Source organism: Mytilus galloprovincialis, chromosome 6 (assembly GCF_965363235.1).
Source record: "Mytilus galloprovincialis chromosome 6, xbMytGall1.hap1.1, whole genome shotgun sequence".
NCBI lineage: Eukaryota > Metazoa > Mollusca > Bivalvia > Mytilida > Mytilidae > Mytilus > Mytilus galloprovincialis.
In genome coordinates, this window is record NC_134843.1 from 97,498,043 (window position 1) to 97,515,424 (window position 17,382).

Here is a 17,382-nt window from a genome sequence, read left to right on the forward strand (position 1 = left end):
AATTGTATCAGAAGGAGATGTGGAATGCCAATGGCACTGCTATCCAATAAAGACAAAATATCATGAATATGAATAACTTCATTTCACCATATGACCTTCAACAAAGAACATAGCCCATACCATATACCATGCTATACAATGCCTACGATTGACAAAATATACAACAATGTTTTTGGAACCCATATCTGAATCAAATCACTTCTAGAGTAGGTATTTTCATTGTTATTTTAAAGCCCAGTTTGAATGAAACATACAATACATTTGTAACTATGAAAAGAGAATTAATCGAGCATTTTAAACAGATATATCATGTTAAAGAGGGGTATTTGCGAAAAATACCAGTCAAGAGAATGTTTAATTTCACGAGCCGTAAGGCGAGGGAAATTCATTCTAAAGACTGGTATTTTTCGCAAATACCCCTCAAGAACATGCTATATCTGTTTAATTACACCGAATGTTAACTTTAAAAAACGCATTGATGATCGTGACGTTACAAGCGTCCAGTTGGATAGAGTATTTTTTGGCAAATACCACGGCAGAGAGGGTAAAAAAGGCATATCCTTTTTGCATATACCCCGGCGGCGTATGAACGATATTCATTTGATAACAGTAAATTGGTGAAAAATACACTGGCTATCAACCAATCAAAACCCAGGACTCTTACATAAGGTGTAATTAGTTAAGAAATTTCACCAATGAGCATTTCTCTTCTTAACAATCCGAATGTCTTATATATCCAAAATATCAGTTTTAGCAGGAAGACGGGTATTTTTGTTATAGCTGATTAATTAGCTTTATGATAAAATATGAATATATAGAAGTTTTTTTAAAATTTCAACTGGAACATTTTTGCAGACATTAGACATTTTTGCGTTACATATGTTGGTTGGACAATTAGATACAGGCGAAAGGACCTTTGATAACCTAGAAAATAGAATGATATGGCTGCGAGAGGTATGTGAGTACAGACCTGTCGTTGAAAGAGTATTCGGACATTTTCATCAGGATTTTAAGAGGAAAGATAAAAATTATGGTGCCCGGAGTCAGAAAGGAATAGAAGAAATTAGGTATATATCATTATTTTTAACCCTGTATTACACCATTCCTGATGTGAAATTATAGTTGTTTTGAAAATACTTTGAACTGAAAAAATATTTTATATTTCTTCCTGTGTGGCGTTTACATTTTCTGATGTCAAACACGCGAAGTAATGAATGTGGTTGTTAAATTTGATAGTTACTTTTTGCACTTCTTTGTTAAATATTTGTTTGTTTTGAGATTGAGACACAGTGATGACGGCTGTATCCATATTTTGACATTTTTACTTATTATATCTGTTTTGTTCACGCATCGTTGTTCATATAATGGAATTTGATGTAACTGTCATACAAGTGAGAGGTTAAGTGCTATAAAAGCAGACTCAATCCACCATTTTCAATGGTTGCACTTGTCTCATTTAATAAACGAAATTTCACCCAAAACATCAAATTATCAGGAAATATAGATTTCACGAATCAAGTATATTTAAGGAATAACTATAATATTTTTTCTGTCTATGAAGAAATAACATAAAAAATTTGGTGGACACTGAATAACGCGCGTAGCGGTTTATTAAACAGTGTGCACCACATTTTTTATGTTATTTCGAATAGACAGAAAACATATTACAGTCATTTCTTATAATTTTATTCTAAATTCCATTTTAAACCGTAGAAAACCACGAAAAAACGTTGATGACGTCACGGTCACATGGCTAAATTATGTCTATGGGCTGATAACAAAATAACGTATTCAATCAGAAGACGCATTACATCCAAAATTAAATTATTGTGAATTGTTGTCATTGATATATACTGTTATCTATCATCTTTTTTCACATTTCCTTTCATAACTTATGCAATCGCTGGAATAATGACTGCATGTTTATTTCATACCAAAACAGATGATGTCATAAGACAGCAAGTTATTTAGATGTTTTATCATTTTGTAAAAACAGCAAATAAGACACGTCATTATTTGTTCTTTCTAAGATATATGCTACCAGTTCAGCAGGGTTTCATTGCCTCTCTTTTATACTGACCAGGAAAGATAACATTAGGCTACCAAAATCTGAATTAATGGTTAAGTAGATGGCCAAGTGGGCTAGAGCAATGAACACAATGGAAGCGGTGGTGTTGTTTCGATATTCCAATAGCCCGAGTTTGAGCTTCCACAAATTTAATTTAATTTAATTATTGTGTTGATATTTAATGTGTATCTTAATCATAAGAAATCCGATGGACAAGGTATAATTTGCAGATGTCACTACACATAAGCAGGCATATACATATATGTATTTACAGAGATTGTGTGCTTCTAAAAATAGATCAGTATCCTGTAATTATACTGAAGAGATGAGTAGATAATAATTTCTGTACACTAAAAAAGAATACTTCGTGTATTGTATCAGATATCCTTATTTAATTCCTACGAGAGGTAACACCTCCCGAAACGAAAGATTATTTTTATAAACTAGAGTTATTTTGTTTCATCTTCTGACATCGGACTCGTACTTCTCTTGAACTGAATTTTAATTTGCGTATTGTTATGCGTTTACTTTTCTACATTGCCTAGAGGTATAGGGGAGGGTTGAGATCTCATAAAAATATTTAACCCCGTTGCAATTGTCCGCCTGCCCCAAGTCAGGAGCCTCTGGCCTTTGTTAGTCTTGTATGATTTTTAATTTTAGTTTCCTGTGTATAACTTGGGGTTTAGTATGACGTCTATTATCCCTGAACTAGTATACATATGTTTTAAGGGACCAGCTGAAGGACGCCTTCGGGTGCGGGATTTTCTCGCTACATTGAAGACCCGTTGTTGGCCTTCGGCTGTTGTCTGCTCTATGGTCGGGTTGTTGTCTATGTGACACATTCCCCATTTCATTTTTCAATTATATATATATATATATATATATATATACATATATATACGTCTGGGTCATTGACAACTCTACAACAGATGTATCCATCCCATATAGAGCCCAGGTGGTCGTGTGGTCTAGCGGGACGGCTGCAGTGCAGGCGATTTTGTGTCACGATATCACAGTTGCATGGGTTCGAATCCCGGCGAGGGAAGAACCAAAAATTTGCGAAAGCAAATTTACAAATCTAACATTGTTGGGTTGATGTTTAGACGAGTTGTATATATATGTATAAATAAGTTCGTCTGAACCTGTGACAATTTTACAACAGATTTATCTATCGGATCATCAGCAGTGATGGCGGTGCATGACTGTGTATGACATTTTGTATATACAACTCGTCTTTATATCAGCCCAACAATGTTTGTTCTGTAAAATTTGCTTTTGCAAATATTTTGTTCTTCCCTTTCGGGTATTCGAACTCATGTTACTGAAATATCATGACACCAAATCGCCTGCACTGTATCCCACGCGCTAGACCACTTGATCAACTTGGGTTCACAAAAAATAAAATTTTCAGTGGCCGGGTGTTACCTTTACTCGTCAGTTTTAATCTAGCGTCGTAATATTTCCGCAAAGTTTACATTGTTGGGCTGATGGTGAGACAAGTTTTATATATATATAAATATATATTAAATTATATTTTTAACTTTTTTTAAATCGATCGTCACTGATGAATTTTTTGTAGACGAAATGCGCGTCTGGCGTAAACACAAAATTTATTCCCGGTATCTATGATGAGTTTATCAATATATATAAAAATAGTGGTTTTTATCCAACGCAATCATAGTTTTGAACGTATTTTTCTATTTAGACCTGTTTATATATTTTCGTTTGGGCTTGTATGATATTTTTTGTCTAGTTTATAAGATCCGTTCATCCTATATTAACTTTTAAAATTCAAGAGTCTATCTTAAATTGAGGGTAAATTGTATGGCCTTCCAAATACCGTTTCGGTCCGGATCTGGTGTACAAAAAAAAGTATTGACACTTCATGTTTAGGGCATAACATTTTGGCCACAAGTTTATTGTTTTCTGTTTAGTATTATATTTATATCAAGATCCATTTTGTAACATCTTGTGATCATTTTTTTTTAGCAATCGCCAATGGCAGTCAGCAGGGTTAAAGAACATCAGTTGTTCGACGTGTTAGTCAAATGCGTTTTGTTTAAATATACTTTTTCACTTTTTTGGTCTTTTGGAAAATGTTGTTTGTGCTGTATTTAGACCCTTCTACAACGAAATTTGTTTTACATGCACACGTATAAAATTGCGGTTTTTATCCAACGCAATGATAGGTTTGAACGTAGTTTTCAATTTAGACTTGTATAGGTTTGAATGCTGGTGATCCGATGGATAAAGTTGTTGTAGAGTTGTCACTGGCTCAGACGTTCTTATAAATATAATTATTTTCTGTGACTGTATCTTATATTAATTTGTAGGATCCTTTACTATAGATAATTTAGCTGATCTGTAAAAATAACATCTCCATGCCTTATATATCATGTTCTGTAGTACGACGCTAGATTAAAACTGACGTGGAATGGTAACACCCGGCCACCGAAATCTTCATTTTTATGAAGCCCTAGTCATGTGGTCTAGCGGGACGGCTACAGTGCAGGCGATTTGGTGTCACGATATCTATAACTCGTCTAAACATCAACCCAACAATATAAGATCTGTAAATTTGCTAAAGCAAATGTTTTGTTCTTCCCTCACCGGGATTCGATCCCATGCTGCTGAAATATCGTGAAATCAAATCGCCTGCACTGTATCCGGTGCGCTAGACCACACGACTACCTTTGCTTCACAATGATAAAGCTTTCGGTGGCCGGGTGTTACCTTTCCTCGTCAGTTCTAATCTAGCGTCGTAATACAGTACATGATATATATATACATATATAATACATTGTTTGAACATGCCATTGAGAATTTCTTCAATAGAAATGAAAAGATAACAAGTGGAAAATAAAAGAGTTCAGTTCCCAACAAAATATGCCTGTGGGTGTCTAAACTGAGAAAATTGAGTAGTGCCAGAAGCATGTTCTGTAGCTTGTGTAATTGCGGAAAGATTTCGCCGGTCTTTGCAACACTTGACAATCGATTTCATTAAAATGGCCTCTTAGGTAGATGATTATTTCTAAATATTTCCAAAATAAAATAATCTTGTAATGTTTCTTTTGAAAAAAAAGCTGTTTATTGTTTTTTTAAACCTAGAAGTGTTTATAAGTATTTGCATCACAATGGGAAAATTTGCGATTCACCAACAGTGAACGCGCACTTTCCCCATCAAATTCTTATTTGCGGTTGAGGCTTGTTTTTAGGGGGAATTTTATTATAATACAGTTTCAGGCAACTTGGACATGAACTCCTTTTTAGCTCACCTGGCCAAAAGGGTCAAGTGAGCTTTTTTCATCACTTGGTGTCCGTCGTCCGTCGTCGTCGTCGTCTGGCGTCGTCTGTAAACTTTTACAAAAATCTTCTCCTCTGAAACTACTGAGCAAAATTCAATTAAAATTGGCCACACTCATCATATAGGTATGAAGTTTAAAAAATGTGTCCGGTGACCCGGCCAGCTAACCAAGATGGCCGCCATGTCTAAAAATAGAACATAGGGGTAAATGAAGATTTTGGCCTGTAACTCTGAAACAAAAGCATTTAGAGCAAATCTGACATTCGGTAAAATTGTTTATCAAGTTAAGATCTATCTGCCCATAAATTTTGAGATGAATCGGACAAGCGGTTGTTGGGTTGCTACCCCTTAATTGGTAATTTTAAGGACAGTTTTTTTCGTTTATTGTTATCTTGAATATTATTATAGATAGAGATAAACTTTAAACATAAAAAATGTTCAGCAAAGTGAGATCTACAATTATAAAGTCAAATGACCAAAATGGTCAGTTGACCCCTTAAAGAGTTATTGCCCTTCATAGTCAATTTTACGAATTTTTCTTAAAATAAAGGAGAAAATAAATAAGCCCAGTCTTTTAATTTCACCTTTCGGTATATTGATGATGTACTGTCTCTTAGTAATAATAGATTCAGTGATCACTTACATTTAAACTTGAAATTAAAGATACTACAAACACAGATAAATCTGCTTCATATAGACCTTTTTCTCGAAATGACTGCTGATGGTAGGTTGAATACCACAATTTATGACAAACGCGATGATTTTCCTATAGTCAACTTTCCATTTCTGTGTAGCAACATCCCAGCGGCACCAGCATACGGAGTATATGTGTCTCAATTGATACGTTACTCTAGAGCTAGCTCAAAGTACGCTTATTTTGTTGAACGAGGAATACTGCTTTCTCATAAGTTGCTAAGACAGGGCTATGAATCAATCAATTAAGGTCATCACTCAAGAAATTGTACGGTCGCCATCATAAGCTGATTGGTCATTAAGACAAAAGTGTGTCAGAAATCATATCTGATATTCTTCCTCAGTCATAACAACCTTCCATCATTACCGAACTGAACAAAGAAATAACATGACGGGTGCCGTTTACGGTGCAGGAAATGCTTACCCTTCCGGATCACCTGATTTCACTGCCGGTTTTTAGTGGAGTTCGTGTTGTTTTTTAATTATCATTTATAACTGTCAATGTAAATGTCCTTTGGTTTTGTGAATCTTTGTTTACTGCTTGGTTTTGATTGTTATTGTCTTTGTAATGTTTTACAAAAATGTTGTCCACTGAAACTACTAAGACAAATGTAACCAAACTTATTCACAATCATCATAAGAGTATCCTGTTTAAAAAATGTGTCTAATGACCCTGCTCGCGAACCAAGATGGCAGACATGGCTAAAAATAGTATATAGAGGGAAATGTAGATTTTGGCTAATAACTCTGAAACAAAAGCATTTAGAGCAAATCTGAACTCTGGCAAAAAATGTTTATCAAATTTAGATATATCTGCCCTGAAATTTTCAGACAAATCCGACAACCAGTTGTTGGGTTGCTGCCCCTGAGTTAGTGGTTTTACGGAAATTTTGCAGTTGTTTGCTATTATCTTAGATATTATTATAGTATGTAATAATATCTTAGACTATAAATTATGATTTTAACCTTATTTTACATGATTTCAAAAGAAACAGTTAATACAGGTGAGCGACACAGGCTCTTTGGAGCCTCTAGTTTTATGAATCAATAACTGTAATTCATGTCTGCTTTCTTACTATGTGATTTCTAATTCTTAGATTTGAGTTTATGTCTTTTGAGTTCATTTTGCTATTCATGTTTCTCTATATTTAATTTAAGATTCAAGTGGAATAGAGCCTTCATAGTGAAGATGTTTCTGGACCATGTCTGCACGAATTCAAAGTTTCAAACTGATGTTACGCAACTATGGACTGTAAGTATGACGGCCTAACCAAAATTTCTAGTCATTATATTGTTAACACATGCATATGGGGATATCAAAGCTGATTTTTATTGTCGTCTCCGTTCCATACTTGATACATACAGATTCCCGTTCTTGTGTTCTAATTCGTATTTACATAATAATAGCTTACCTGGACCCAACATGATATACTGATTTCTTAAAATCTATATATGGACTTAAAATATCGGAATAGGTTCAACATGCCTCGCCAACAACCAACACATGATGACTGATCTCTAAAACAGACACAAAAACAAATATACATGGCATTTAGTGCATTGATAAATTAAGTTTAGTAAATTAAGTCTCAAAATATAGTGCATGCATTAGATATCTTAAAAATGAAATAATTTTTCAGACTCTATCGGACGGACCAAATATGACCGAGGTCAAATCACTGGAAAAAATTGAAAAATATTTAAAAGACTGCAACCAAGATATAATTACTCAGTGCTTTGGGTAAGATCGAAAATCTTTTGTATTTCGTTTATAAAAGTGTAAGTACTAGTAAAATTAAGATAAGTGAACTGATAGCAATAGTAGAAGTAACACATATTTTGTGGGAACAATTCTACGTTAAATAAAAAATAATGTGTTTTCAAAAGCAAACTATTACGTTTTTATTAGCTCACCTGGCCTAAAAGGCCATGTGAGCTTTTCTCATCATTTGGCGTCCGTCGTCGTCGTCGTCGTCGTTAACAATTTTTCAAACATCTTCTCCTCTGAAACTACTGAATGGATTTGAATGAAACTTAAAATGATTGTTCCTTAGATTATCCTGCACAAAGTGTGTGCTTCGATTTTTGATCCGTCAAAAAACATGGCCGCCGTTACTTAAAATAGAACATAGGGGTCAAATGCAGTTTTTGGCTTATATCTCAAAAACGGAAGCATTTAGAGCAAATCTGACATGGGGTAAAAATGTTTATTTGGGGCAAGATCTATCAGCCCTGAAATTTTCAGATGAATCAAACAAACCATTGTTGGGTTGCTGCCACTTAATTGGTAATTTTAAGGAAATTTTGCAGTTTTTGGTCATTATCTTGAATATTATTATAGATGAAGATAAACTGTAAACAGCAAAAATGATCAGCAAAGTAAGATCTACAAATAGGTTAATATGACCAAAATTGTCAATTGACCCCTTAAGGGGTAAATGTCCTTTAATGACAATTTTTCACAATTTGTTCATCATATTTGCTAACTTTAAAAAATCTTCTCCTCTGAAACTACTGAATGGATTTGGATGAAACTTAGCATGATAGTTCCTTAGATTATCCTGCACAAAGTGTGCGCTTCGATTTTTGATCCGTCAAAAAACATGGCCGCCCTTACTTTAAATAGAACATAGGGGTCAAATGCAGTTTTTGGCTTATATCTCAAAAACGAAAGCATTTAGAGCAAATCTGACATGGGTAAAAATGTTCATTAGGTCAATATCTATCAGCCCTGAAATTTTCAGACGAATCAAACAAACCATTGTTGGGTTGCTGCCACTTAATTGGTAATTTTAAGGAAAATTTTGCAGTTTTTGGTCATTATCTTGAATATTATTATAGATGAAGATAAACTGTAAACAGCAAAAATGATCAGCAAAGTAAGATCTACAAATAGGTTAATATGACCAAAATTGTCAATTGACCCCTTAAGGGGTAAATGTCCTTTAATGACAATTTTTCACAATTTGTTCATCATATTTGCTAACTTTAAAAAATCTTCTCCTCTGAAACTACTGAATGGATTTGGATGAAACTTGGCATGATAGTTCCTTAGATTATCCTGCACAAAGTGTGTGCTTCGATTTTTGATCCGTCAGAAAACATGGCCGCCCTTACTTTAAATAGAACATAGGGGTAAGTTTTTGTGTTTTGGTCTGTTTTTCTTATACTATATGCAATAGGTCTACTAAAATTGGTGTATAGAATGATTGTAAGGTGTACATGTCTAGCTGACAGGTGTCATCTAACCTTGACCTCATTTTCATAATTCAGTGGTCAAAGTTAACTTTTTTAGTTTTTATCTATTTTTTTAATACTTTATGCATTAGGTCAACTATATTTGGTATATGAAAATATTTTATGATCTATATGTCGGTTACGCAGGTTTTATTTGAACTTGACCTCATTTTCACAGTCCATTGCTAAGTTTTAAGTGTTTGTGTTTTGGTCTCATTTTCTTTATTTATAAACAGTAAGTCATATATATGACATGTTTGCCTGGCATGGTTCAATATGTTCAATAAGGCATTGTTTACCAGGTGAGCGATTCAGGCTCTTGAGAGCCTCTTGTTTTCAATCTTCAATTGATTTCCATTTATATCTAGTTATCTATATAGGATTACCATTATAAAGTTAATTGTTTCCGTTTGAAGAAAAGACCAGGAGGAAGCAAAAGATTTCAGAGGAAGATGTAACAGTTTCTTTATGGAAGTTGTATCTCTACTCTGTTTTGGAACTGGAACACCGCCTTCTGTGGACGTAATTGATAAACTACTTACATACATAACAGGCCCTGGTCAATCTGAACCAGCCAAAAAAGTCGGATCAAAGAAATTGACAATATTTGATGCGTCTACGGATCATGCACCGGTCATACGGTCATTTTTGTTGCAAAAAATAATAGCTACATGGTAAGACTAGAAGATACTTATTTTTTAAATACTTGTCTCCATTTGGAAAATAGCAAAACATAATTTCAACTATTTCGGATTGAAATCCGCATTTAAGTGTAGATGTTTTAATTTATCCATAAGTAAACACAACTGTAGAATACCGGTTTTCAAAAGTCAAAATCGATAGAGAAATATAAATCCAGATTTCAAACCAAAACCGAAGAAACGCATCAACTATACGAGGAAAACAAAAGAACAACAAATACAACCGACAACACTCATAGAAACGAACTATTGATAACAACTGCCATATTCCTGACGTGGTGTAAACATGATTTCATGGCATGCCAAACCTCCTGCTTTATAACAATGTTAAAAAATATCGCTAAAACACTACGTGACAGAAATACCGCACAAACACAAGGAGGAACATTCCTAACAGAGAAACCCACATGCAAATAATATAATAGTTGACAAAACATTCGAACCACCACCACATATATCAAAAGCAGTGACGCGCTTAGGTAAGTAACATGCAATCTGAAACTTTGTAGAATTATTCAAAAATATTAATCCAAAATTTTTCCAAGCAATAGTGCTATGGAAAAGCAATTTTATAACTATTTGGACTACAAAAGATTAGACATAACAGATTATCCAATCGAAACAAATTCTGTTGGTTTGAATTATTATCTACATATAATATGTTTTGTTTAACAGCAGTGTTCAGGACGTGCAGACCCATTTGTCTGCATATTTCACACATGCTAAAGACCTGATAAATACGGCTAAAAAACCTGACCACTATATCGAGCTATGCATTCTTGTTCTTCAGTGTTTTGAAGTAAGTGATTTTTTTACACTGCATATCTTTTATTCATCGAATTTATAAAGGAACCTATTCGGATAATAATTTGGTGGTGTAAGGCGGGAGACAATATTGGAGATCGGGGTGTGGCTGCAAAATAGTGTCATGGCAATACCTTGAAACGCTTTGACGAAATCTTTTCATATTAAGATATGTTGTTTTCTGTGACTGCATGAAGGATAAGTTCGATTTTCACGATCTTAGATTTCACCATTTTATAGTTTTAGACCTTACCATGCTTACGAAGCGAAACAAGTACCTTGAATTCATTTACGCTTTTTCATTTCTGAACCCTACAAATAAATCACTTTTTTACCTGGTTCTGTATGGGAAGTCCAGATATGCAAATATAATTTGAAGAAGAAAAAATTATAAAAAAGAAATATGTTCGAATAAACAAATCTACTGAACAATCGTATAGAAAGAACATTAAAGATTTTAAAACAACGATTGTTTTTTTTAATCACAAATAATCAATGCATATTTCTTATAAAATTGAGCGAGTCATAAATTTCTAATTGGCAACGAGTTCATTTTTTTCGGTATAAGTCAATAGATTATAGGTTAGTAAAAAACTAAAAAACTAGATTTGAGCCTTTTGACTACTTTAGATCATTGTTTTTTTTTTTTATAATATCCTTTGCATTTGTAATTGATGATTTTGAGACATTAAAATACTCATTCTATAATAATTCAGAAAATAAAACAAAAACGATTTTTTTTTCAATTTCTGTAAAACTTTACCTGTATGAAAAAGACACATATCTGTGACATGCTACATTTGCTGTGAATTGATTTATTGACTCCATTTGATGTGTTTGGATTCGAGCGTCACTGATGAGTCTTTTGTAGACGAAACGCGCGTCTGGCGTATATATAAAATTTAGTCCTGGTATCTATGATGAGTTTATTTACATTTTGAATTTACCTTGGAATATCATGTATTTTCCGTTTCAGAATTATCTACTTGATCTAGTAAACAGCGTTTAAAGGGGGAGATTCTCCCGAAACGATATGCGCTATGTAGAAATATAAGCTTTTTTTTTAGAAGAGGAACGAAAGATACCGCAGGGACAGTCAAACTCATAAATCGAAAATAAACTGATAACGCCATTGCTAAAAATGAAAATGACAAACAGATAAACAATAGTACACATGACACATCATAGAAAACAAAAGAATTTTAATTATTCCTTCTATGCCTGTAACACAAATTCAAATGAAGGCAACAGTAGTATACCGCTGTTAAAAAGTCATAAATTGATTGAGAGAAAACAAATTTGGGTTATAAAATAAAACCGAGGGAAACACATTAAATGTTATAGGAAAATGAATTATCATCAGGAACCTCTGAAGTGCAACAAAAACACACACCAACTTAAATAGAAACGGACTATTTGAAAACAAATGCAATATTCCAGATTTGATATCTAAACCTGGCAATTATATGGCAATTAAAAATATCGCTTACAATGACAATGCAAAACCAGTCATTAGTGTTCACAGAAAGTGAGAATATTTTCGGTTGAGTGGCTATATTCATAAGCTGTAGTCTTTGATGTTAGACTTTAGAGTTTATATTGGAAGATCAAAAAAAATATGAAATTTGACGGTACGACGGTTTGTAATATGACAAAGGAGCGTTTCGAGGTTTTAGTAGAAATGTAGTTTTCAATTAAAAAAATGTATAAACCTCTTTATTTCACATCTTATTATATTATTCCAGGATTCGTTACACCAACGACATACAGGCAATGACAAGATTGACATTGCCACTCAGATGTTGACAGACGCGCTGCCAAAAATAAGCATGGATATTAATATTTTAGAAAAGATTAAGTGCATTGCAAGTGTTAAGTTTGCATTAGTCTTGGTCGCGAAACTGATATATGAAATGAATTCCACGTCAGATTTAAAAACCCTTGATGAGGAGAAACAAATACTGTTAGAAGCAGCCTCGTGCATATGTGAAGAAAGTAAATCACTATGGCCAAGGTAACAGCTGTTAAAAATGAAGGTCGTATACCGATGTTAAAGAACGTGTCTTATATACTGTGATACATGCAAACAAGAGGAAAACGAAAAGAAGCTCACGAAAACATTCACTTAAAAGACCCATTGGTCGGGATGTTATCTCTTTGGCACATTCCCTATTTACATTCTCTTTTCAAAATTTTTGAAATTATTCGGATAAAGGAATAGTGCTTCCTCACAAACGTTCTATACTTCCTTGGTCTGGCTTTGGCATGAAATCGTCTTCCTGCTGTTGTCATAATTTTACAATACGAGCTAAATTTATTTAACATTTTAGTGTATTTCAATTAGAAGCTCAAGTTATGCTACAATACGAATATCATCTTTATTTAAGGAATGACTGTAATATTTTTTCTGTCGATGATGAAATAACATTAAAAATGTGGTGCACACTGAATTACGCACGTAGCGGGGTATTTATCAAACTTAATTATTATTTATAACTGTTGATGTAAATGTCCTTTGGTTTTGTGAGTCTTTGTTTACTGCTTGGTTTTGATTGTTATTTTTTTATGTCTATGGGCTGGTACACAAAAACAACGTCAGCCAATCAGAAGACTCGTTACATCCAAAATTAAAGGATGTTATTAGTTATTAGAGGGGACTTTCAATTAAAAAATTACTGACGAAAATCAAGTATGAATAGCAATTGAAATTAAGATGAATCCAAAATTTGAGATAGAGCTATGTTATTAAAATTGAGAAATAGGAAAATATAAAAAATTGCACATGGATGTACTAATAACAAGTGTCCTGTCATATTTTGTTTTAATAAGCCTTATTTTTGTTGTTGACATTTTTAGTCAACCAGCATAGGTTTCTAATAAACGTATGTTTTTTTATTGATAAATCACTTAAAGGTTGAATACTTAAATAGCTGTGTCTTTTATTTTATTTTATCTTATCAAGAAAATTCCTGGTAAAACAATTATGCAGATGTCATGGCATTGATATGTATCATGAAATTGTGAACAGTAATGATACTTCATTCCACTGGATTTGTCTACCAGAACTTAGAGAAGACTATCATCAGGTATTCATGGATTAACGTTAACTTTTTGTTGTTTGTTTTCTATAAGCGTATATAAGTATCTACTATCTATTAGTATGAAGTGTAAACAACAATTTATTTATTTATAAGAAGCATAAACAACAATGTTACGATGAACTCGAAATTGATATTTGAATTCATTTTTAAATGTCGTCACTGGGGGCATCATTTAACTTAATGAACCTTTGTTACAAATTATTCAAAAATACACCTTTAGAAGTTTATAAGAAATATTTTGTTTGAATTCCCAATTTTTTTTATCATTTTCTTTTTGAATTGATGATATCATATTTTAACATAAATATCCAAAGCTTACGCCACTAACACAAAAAGTCTTATTTTAAATTTATCATGCGAGATAACTTCTACATAAAGCATATTGGGTTCATAAAATAAAGAGAAATAATTGTCCACAAAACCCTATACAGAACACTGAACGATTGAAAAAAACAAACCAACAAAAAACCGAGGTTCACTAGGATTTTTTTGAAGGGTCAACCGTGTTACTGCTGTTAAAGCGCGTGGATGAACCATTTTAAATGATAAGACATTACACATTATAGTTGTTGATTATATCTAGTAGTTGTTAGGAATTTAGAGAGTTAACACGAGTATATTTGTGTTTTCTTTAGATAAAAGAATGTAGTGACAGATACATAGTATTTGGAGAAGACTACAAGGAGCTTAGAGACACTGTTGTTGAAACAATTTTGACTGAAAATAGTGATATATTAGAACAGATGCTACGAGTATGTTATTTAAGTCATCTGCATACACTTCTTGAGCACCTGACATCCCCCCTGTTTTGTCTGTATGGTTCTTGTTGCTCAATCTTTAGTTTTCTATAAAGTGTTTTGTTAATGTTTCGTCGTTTTTCAGTTTTTCAACACTTTTTACAGTCTGTTCTTGTTTTATGAATATCTCTTTCGTCTCTCTTTTCCACTTATCGAAACTAGACATCGGATGGTTGGTCAGAAAGGGGCAACATACACAAATATCGAGGTTTATTTTATGATGAGTTAAACAGACATCAATCAGCCTCTTAATTGCAATTAATATTTTAAACTTTTCCAAGCCTTTCAAAATAAGAAAGATTGTGTAAATAAATAAACAGATCAATATTATGTATGTTGAAGGGGCACAAGCTGTCAAATTCATGTTCGGCGATTTGACACAAATTCTCATATTTGATTTATGATATACTAAAACGTATATCAAATCATATTAAAAAAAAGAAGTTTAAAATAAGCACTGCTTTGAATATCAGTGTATAATCAAACTAAGTAAAACACGTCATTGTTACATTTGGTCGATACATTCATCCATACCTACCGTTATCTTGATATGCTTTCGTTTAAATAATCCAAAGTTCTCTAAATATACTACCAAAATTTACAAAGGAACTAACTTTAACTATATCTAATATTGAGAATGGAAATGGGGAATGTGTCAAAGAGACAACAACCTGACCATAGAACAGACAACAGCAGAAGGTCACCAACAGGTCTTGAATGTAGCGAGAAATTCCCGCACCCGGCGGCGTCCTTCAGCTGGCCCCTAAACAAATTCATATACTAGGCCAGTGATGATGAACGCCATACTAAACTTCAAATTGTACACAAGAAACTAAAATTAAAAATAATACAAGACTAACGAAGGCCTTGGGACAGGCGCAAACATGCGGCGGGGTTACACATGTTTAAGAGATCTCTACCCTCCCCCTATACCTATAGCCAATGTAGAAAAGTAAACGTTAACATAATCAGCAGCAATTGTCCTTTTCTTGATTTATACTTTTCAGTCTCTAAAGTGGAACTCCATACTAAAATTTATAGGAAAAAAGATGATTTTGCATTCCTTATTGTAAAGTTTTCTTTTCAGACATCGATGTTTCTTTTGCTTCATAATACGTTGTTTATATATCCTAACTCGTTTGGTATGCCCATGTGTGTCGTGATGTCATAGATGTAAACGATCGTAATCAATGCATCACTGGTAAATTATTGATTCAGTAATTTATTACCATAAATTACTTAAAACTTTTGCAAAATACTTTCTTCGATTTAAAGAGTTGATTAGTAAATTTGACTGTACCTTTTTATTCTTTAGTCGTGGCATTGTCAGTTTATTTTTTCGATCCATGAGTTTGACTGTCCCTCTGGTATCTTTCGTCACTCTTTTATAGTGTGTCTTTTTATTTTGTGATTTTACACTATTGTTGTGGTTAACGGTCAAGGATTGTACCTTTAAAGTCGTTTAAACCCGCTGTATTTATTTGCACCTGTTCTAAGTCAGAAACCTGATGTTGAGTAGTTGTCGTTTGTTGATGTGGTTCATAAATGTTTCTCGTTTTTTATATAGATTAGACCGTTGGTTTCCCCGATGGAATGGTTCTACATTCGTCATTTTTTTGGTGTCCTTTAAAGCTTGCTGTTTGGTGTGAGCTAAGGCTTTGTGTTGAAATCCGTACTTTGACTTGTAATGGTGACCTTGCAAAGGCGGATCCCGGGCCCCCCCCCCCTTTCGTGGGAAAAATCGTGGTTGATTATATAGGGAATCATTGAAGCATGACTGGAGTGGCCCCCCTTTAGTCAGTCAGCGCCCCCCCCCCCTTAGGAAAAGTTCTGGATCCGCCACTGCCTTGTATAAAGCGTGACTTGGATGGAAAGTTGTCCCATTGACACTCGTACCACATCTTCTTATATATATGCTTTTTATGGTATCTAATCTTCATATCAGGCAAAGCTGACCTTAGATAGACTTGGCTTATATTGTGTTCTGGTCGTATACAAATATTTCTGCAACTGTTTCTGTTGATATACATCCTTGCCTTTGAAATATAAATGAAGGGAAATCCAGAAAAGCGCGTTGGGTTTTTAATGTTTTTAAAAAGTGTTGTCTATTCTATTTTTCAATTCCAAAATAGATCAAACAAATGAAATTAATTTCCATTAAATTTGCAGAAAGGAAACAGTGGATGGCAAAAAAGAGTACAATTACTACTTGCCTTGCATAGAGATATTTGCCTGAAGAATATTAAAACTCAACAGGTTTTTTCTGAAAAGGTAAGTTTTAGTACAAATATAGTTATCACATCGATAAGTAACTTGCTGCATTACCTATTTTTAGCTAAGCAGATTCTTTTATGACTTTTTTATTTTTACCTTTATTTATATTTTTCAGGGCACATCGTATTTAAGAGGATATTTGAAAAATCATGCCATAATAAAAAATAAGGTATATTACGTCAAGGTATTATCTTAAATATACAAGAATAAACAAAAAAAACAAAAACAAAGAAAGCTAAGCAAAATCAAACTCTTGTAAACAAATGCGAAGTGTTAAAACTAAAGCGTAAAGTTCAATGATATTTGATAATGCAGTTGTCAGCGTTACTTCTTACACATTGTTTCGTTATATTGGACTATATAAAAAAAATCAAATGGGGATACAAGGCTAAATATTATGACA

At 33.3% G+C, this 17,382-nt stretch overlaps 1 protein-coding gene across 1 annotated transcript in view; it reads left to right on the top strand.

Moving 5' to 3' along the window:
• Positions 1-17,175, top strand: part of LOC143081081 (E3 ubiquitin-protein ligase rnf213-alpha-like) — an 81,227-nt gene extending 64,052 nt beyond the window's left edge. Inside the window, exons 41-50 of the mRNA XM_076257316.1 lie at positions 856-1,067; positions 7,224-7,317; positions 7,706-7,806; positions 9,719-9,976; positions 10,679-10,802; positions 12,553-12,821; positions 13,770-13,893; positions 14,544-14,660; positions 16,875-16,976; positions 17,095-17,175. Coding sequence (XP_076113431.1) covers positions 856-1,067; positions 7,224-7,317; positions 7,706-7,806; positions 9,719-9,976; positions 10,679-10,802; positions 12,553-12,821; positions 13,770-13,893; positions 14,544-14,660; positions 16,875-16,976; positions 17,095-17,175 — 1,482 coding nt within the window. The remainder of the gene's footprint in view (positions 1-855; positions 1,068-7,223; positions 7,318-7,705; positions 7,807-9,718; positions 9,977-10,678; positions 10,803-12,552; positions 12,822-13,769; positions 13,894-14,543; positions 14,661-16,874; positions 16,977-17,094) is intronic.
• Positions 17,176-17,382: the final 207 nt, after the last annotated feature.